Source organism: Triticum aestivum, chromosome 4B (genome assembly GCF_018294505.1).
Source record: "Triticum aestivum cultivar Chinese Spring chromosome 4B, IWGSC CS RefSeq v2.1, whole genome shotgun sequence".
Taxonomy (NCBI): domain Eukaryota; kingdom Viridiplantae; phylum Streptophyta; class Magnoliopsida; order Poales; family Poaceae; genus Triticum; species Triticum aestivum.
Genome location: NC_057804.1, coordinates 12,155,120 through 12,161,337, shown reverse-complemented (window position 1 = coordinate 12,161,337; position 6,218 = coordinate 12,155,120). Strand labels below are relative to the sequence as shown.

Genomic DNA, 6,218 nt, shown 5'->3' with positions numbered 1-6,218 from the left:
CACTGGTCCGGTCTGTCCTCGTCGATGCGAATCCTTGAAGAGAGGCCGCAAGGCGCTTTGTTGACGAAGGTGCACCACATGGCCTTGGCGATGCGGCGCGGGGACGGCGTCCAGACCCACATACCGAACGATGAGGTGACCTCCATCGTGGTGAAGCCGTCGTCGAACCGTTGCACCGCGCAGTTCCGCCCCACAAGTTGGTCCACGATTTCCGGGCGCCAAGCGAACGGCGGCAGGCCGTCCACCAACACATGGGCGCGGTAGTGGAGGTCAGCGTTGTAGCCGTGCGAGACCGCACGCCATGGCCGGAAGTGGACGTCGAGCCCATCAAGCTTGAAGCAGCATCTTTCGGTGTGAATCACCCGGTCGCGGAGCTCGGCGGAGGAAAATTTGACGATGTACTGCTCGGGGAAGTGGGAGCTCACCACCAACTCCGAGGGACGGAGACGGTACTTCCTGCAGAAGACGTCTTCAACGTCGGAGCGGTCGGCCCCCGACGGTGCAGAGAGCGTCCAAGCCACGATGGCCGAGCTTTCCCAGTCCAGCCGAGCGCGGTCGAGGTCGTAGGAGGTGGCGATGTAGCACGTATCTTCCTCTGTGCGGAGCGACGGGTCGCCCAGTCCAACGCCGTCCATCTCAGCAGCCGCGCAGACGGCGGCCGGCGGGGCCGGAGGGTTGAGAGGCGTCGGGCTCGGGGTGGAGGCTTGCAGAAACGAGCGCGGAGGCCTCTTGGGGTGGCGCTCCCGCGTGCAGACGGCGACGAGGTGGTTGGGGGACTTGCAGCGGTGGCAGAGTCGGAGTCTGCCTTTTGAAGGCACGGAGGATGGCTGTTCTCCTCCCCCTTGATGACCGCGCGAGGAAGAGGAGCGGCGGCGCAGCAATGAAGAGGCGGCGTTTCGTGTTTCGAAGCGGGCTTCACGACGCGCGCGACGGGAATGCACCAGAGTCCAGCCCGGTTCCGATTCCCCAGGAGAAAACGGTGGGCCCGCAGGATCCTGTCGGCGCGGGGAGGTTGAGCCTTGAGCGCCTTGGAGATGGGGGGCTGGGAGGATGAAGCGCACCGAGCCCCGCGGGCGTGCCGTCCTGGAAGAGGAAGCAGAACGAAGGATTCCCTTCGGGGCAGCCGACGAGTGGGACGAAGATGGAGGACAGCCCGCGCTCCTCCAGGCAGACAGCGCGCCATTAACGCGGTCGCAGACCTCCGCGGACGGCACGTCCAGGATGAGAGAGCCGACGACGGAGCTTCGGAGGCGAGGCGGCGCACGAGCCTCGCGCGGCGGCGGAAGGGGGCTCGACGAAGCGGCGGCACCGGATCTTGGCGCCAAGGGTTGAGCTGGCCTCCTGAGGGGGGCCGAGGGGTAGCTGAGGGGCAGGGAGGGTGGGGGAGGTGGAAGGTGGTGGAGGGGGCGCCGGGGAGGGTTGGCCAAAGCTGGGACGCCGGCAGGAGGCGGCGGCGGCGGCCCGCCGCTGGGAGCGGGGGAGTCGCAGGAGCGCGGCCTCCTAACGGTCATAAGCTAGTCTGCTTGCCAAACCCCTACAGTGATGAAGTGTTGTTCGAGATGAACCAATACACTAGAAATACATGATCCTGAAGAAAGCACTAGCGGTTGTGTAATGCATGAGTTGCAAAGGCATTAACGTGGCAGCGAGGACGCGGATGGGAACGAAAGCGGCATGCGAGTGAGATGGGGAAGTAGAGTGGAGATGATCTCCTGCAGTGAAGCCACTCGATCTTCTACGACTATCGATCATGTATACTCCCACTACAAGAAATGTCGATGCTAACTTTTGAAATTATACACTATAGTTAAATACTTTGTTTCACCCACATGCTTTTGATTAGAAGGTAATTAGCCCCGATCACCATGTGGCAAGCATAGTAAGCACTGATTATCCCAAAATCCTTTATCAGCAAAAACAGAGCCTAACCCTCCATCAATAGACGATTCAGATTTAGTTGTATATCCTATTTCATCTAGTGTGGTACTAAGTCTAGAGGTTCTTTAAAAAGAGCTCATCTCATCTTCCCGATCTCTTCCCGTGACTAGGTGCATCTTTTAGAAAATCAAGGTGACATTTCCGGTCCCAATCGTGGTTATCTTTCATTTGTCTTGAGCCATAGGCTTTTTAGAACCCACATGGGTTATGCAGCTATGATAGAATTCCACCCACCACCTTCAGTTATACACTAGATATCTTCACAAAAGCAGCCTCTCCTCTCATGTCTATATAATATCCTCGGTCTCTCCTTGATCTGTCACTACTGGACTAGGTAGCTTTGAATCGAATGGGATACTCTCTCATTTTCTATCATCTTCTGATCTAATGCTCATTGCATTAATTACAATATATAGAAACAAGAGGCCTAAGGAATTAACCCTTTTCTTATGTGTAAAACGGTTCAAGACGATGCAATGGAAGAAGTTCAGTTAGGAGAGGATGAGGTGCTCCGGCAGAGAGATCAAGTATCATGAAATTTTAGTTTCGGAGAACACTTGGGATACATGGCACCTCGAGCTAGCATCATATAGCCCGCAATGACAGGGGGCTAAATTTAGTACGTATAGCTTATCTAGCAGGGGTGCCGAATCGTCCTTTTGATGATATAACATGGCTGACCATTCTAGATGTGATGCGATATATTTTTGGTAAATCATGTGATGATTGGCTCTTGTGAGGAACAACTTCGATTTCTGCATACCCCCCTAAATTAATACCGGGCACAACTGCACAAATCCGAAAGCGAAAAACAGAGGAAAGCTGCACACAAGCAAAACTCGGAAAGAAAACAGAGCACCACATAGGTTCTGAAACTGAAAAGAGGAGCAGTAAAACAGCAATAACCATTCCTAAACGATCCCCAGCCGTTAATCACGCTCGGTCGGAGAGATCCAGAGATGAACAGAGACACCACATACATACATACATACACAAAAAGCTTGGAAAAAAGGATGGTACCAAATTACCAATGGAAATTCCTTAACGTTATTATTACAAGCACCATGCAGTGCAGCCGGTTATTACATTACAAGATCCATGAGACATGTCAAGCATTACATACATATGCTACCACACGCTCCAAATTAACCCACGCGTTCATCTCCCCTGCACTGCAAAATCAAATAAAAAGAAGTTAGATCCAACAAGAACCGGAGAACGCAAACACAGAGGAGAAGGAAAAGGTGAGGAGTTGACGCATGAATGGAGACGGCGACCACCATTTGTACGTACCTGCACGCGGCCGGAGCTGGCTCAGTCGCTGTCGCTGTCGCTGCTGCTGCTGCCGTGGCCGTCGTCGTCCTTGTGGCCCTCGCCGTGCTTCTTGTCCTTCTTCTTCTTCTTGTCCTTCTTCTCCTTGTGCTCGCCGTCCTTCTTGCCGTCGCCGTGGCCGTCGCCGCTGATCTTGTCCTTGATCTTCTCCATCATGCCCTCCTTGTGCTCCCCGTCCTTCTTGTGCTCGCCGTCCTTCTTGTGCTCCCCGTCCTTCTTCTTGTGCTCCTCGTCCTTCTTGTGCTCGTCGCTGCCGCCGCCCATGTGGAGCTTCTCCTCGATCTTGTGCATGATGCCGGCCATGGCGCTGCTGTTTCTGGCTACTTCTCTCCAAGGAAACTGGCGATGCTAATGGGATGCGATGATGGTGTTGTGGTGGGTGATCTTGTTTGGCTCCCCTTCGCCGGTATTTATAGGCCGGCGAGGGGTCGCGGCCCCGTGGCCTGAGTTGGAGGGTGTCTGAAGAAACGGGAGGACCACCGGATAAGGAGGAGGAAGAGATCGGATCGTGCTGCTGCTTAATCAAACAAGGAAAGCGTTGGCGACCGACAGCGATTATTGAGGGAGGCAAGCTTTGTGCACCCGAGTAGCGTACCAACCGTTCTGCTCTACAAATGCGTCTATGCTATTCCTGAATCCTAAGAGCATTTCTCTAACCATTTATGCTTGAAATAGGTTTTCACCTGGTTTTATAAATAAACAATGAAAGCACTTTACCGTGCGTGGGTTATTTTCTTATTTCCTTACTGCCCTCTCTAACCATTTATCCCCAAAATAGTCTTGCGCCCCGATTTATAAATAAAGCCTGACAATCGAGCAATACAAAGGTGTTGAGGAAATCTTCTTACAAAGCATATTATATCAGGTAAAAAGAGACAAATAAAGAGAGCAATGCAAAAACAATGCATCGGGAAATGCACACTACACGGCGTCCTATCTGGCCATTAAGCAAGAACACAAGAGTGGTCGAACCATGGCAGGAAGCATCTGCGGAGGTTGACCAAGTGTGGCCCCTTCGTCTCCTGGCGGGACCGAATCATTGTGAGTAATTTGTCTCTGGATCCACCACAAGTACCGGCCTCCGACTGCTATCACTTGCTTGAAATTCAACATTGGATGTATAGCCAGATGTTCATCCGGAAGAGAGAGAGGATGTGTTCGAAGATTGCTGAACCCAATATGTCCACATGCAAAGCTTGATCAACAATCTGAATCACCCCAAGATGGGTCCATAGGTCTCGGGCATGTGTGCACACGAATAGTAGGTGTCGGATGTCCTCCGCACAGTACTTGTGGACAACTCAATAACTCGCGGATTGTTAGCTCATAACATATTGAAGTGAGATATAATGTTTAAGATTCTAATACTTTGTGAATATACGAATATATTGTCTGAAAACCTACATATTAATATTGGTAACTTTTGATCTTGATGCTTTTGCCGAAACATACCAAGCAGGGTCTAATTATACAAAATGAATGGAAAAAATACAATGTGAATAAGGCGTGTATTATTAGCTAAATAACATTTCAAATTTCGAAATAGCAGATGTATCTTTGCTGACCTTGGCTATTTGGATTACTTTCATGCATGCAAAACGTCCTACTTAACCCCTTCGGTGGGGTGAAAAGAATGCAGAAAGGAATGGGGAATGGACATACATTGGAGATGTTCAATAGAAATGATCAACTAATGAATACAGAATGCCAAGAGAGTAATAAAAAGAGGGAGAGTTCTCGCCGGGTCATCTTTCAGTCAGTTCAGATGATTAAGTATATCTTCTTGAAAATGGAAGGAATCGAACGATATGTATTTCTTGTCCCAACATTGGCTATATTTCTTTATTTGAGTTTGTTTTTAACACTCTGTGTGTTGTGCAAACTTCATAGATATGGAATCACAATTTCAGCCACCACATTCAGTTTGACACTACATACATATCTTCGCGGAATAAGCCTCTACTCTCATGGATATATAATATCATTAGCCTCTCCTCCATGTGCTTCAACTACACAACTAGCTAGATTTGAAGGGTATGATATCTCTTGCTCTCCCTCAGTCGTCCAGTGTTCAACACATCATACCATCTTGGAATGAGAGGCCTCGAGAAATAATCATGCCCTTGTGTGTCAAACAACATAAGGTGATACTTTGCGCCATGCTCAGCCGGATGAGAGGGTTACTCTAGGACGGAAGAATGCACGAGTAAATTAACATGAATAATGATACGAACAACATACTGGAGTACAATAAGGACACATGGTACTTTTCTAGGGGGAAAACGGTGCGCGGAAAGGAATGGGGAGTGGACATGCATTGGAGATGTTCGGTAGACATGCTCAGCTAACGACTGCAAAAGACCGAGAGAGCAATAAAAAGAGAGAGAGGGTTCGCGCCAGATAATCTTTTCAATCACTTACCACGATTATGTATGTCTTTTTATAAAATGGAAGGAATCAAACGAGATGTCATTTATTGTCCCAACATTAGCTATCTTTCTCAATTTGAGTTTATTTTGCAGACTTCATAGATATGTGATCACAAATTCACCCACCACATTCATGACACTATATACATATCCTCACAGAATAAGCCTCTACTCTCATGGATATATGATACCATCCATCTCTCCATCATCTGCTTTAACTGCACAACTAGATAGCTTCGAAGGATATGACATCTCTCTTCCGTTGTCCTCTCTTTGTCCAATGCTCATTCCAATGCATTTACACTATCTTGAAATGAGAGGCATCGGGAATTACCCATGTTCTTACGTGTCAAACAAAATAGGACCTTGCTCAAGAAATAGCTCACTCAGACTGAAGTGGTGCACTTCATGGCAGGATGTTCGAGTCAGACAGCATGCATATGGCGACGAGCAAGGTTGTCAGAATCGCGATTTTGAATCGGATCGGAGCTTTGATGGTAGGATCGCAAATCGTAGAAT

General features: G+C 49.4%; 1 protein-coding gene across 1 annotated transcript; it reads right to left on the bottom strand.

Moving 5' to 3' along the window:
- Nucleotides 1-2,962: 2,962 nt before the first annotated feature.
- On the bottom strand, nt 2,963-3,734 carry LOC123090565 (dehydrin HIRD11). Its single transcript, XM_044511882.1, has 2 exons — nt 3,232-3,734; nt 2,963-3,110 (listed from the first exon to the last, which is right to left on the bottom strand). Exon 1 carries the CDS (start codon nt 3,571-3,573, stop codon nt 3,253-3,255), a length of 321 nt encoding a protein of 106 aa, XP_044367817.1. The 5' UTR covers nt 3,574-3,734; the 3' UTR covers nt 2,963-3,110; nt 3,232-3,252.
- Between the last annotated feature and the right edge of the window lie 2,484 nt (nt 3,735-6,218).

Excerpts from the sequence above, each read along its gene's own strand:
- LOC123090565 (XM_044511882.1), bottom strand. The coding sequence starts at position 3,573 with ATGGCCGGCATCATGCACAAGATCGAGGAGAAGCTCCACATGGGCGGC.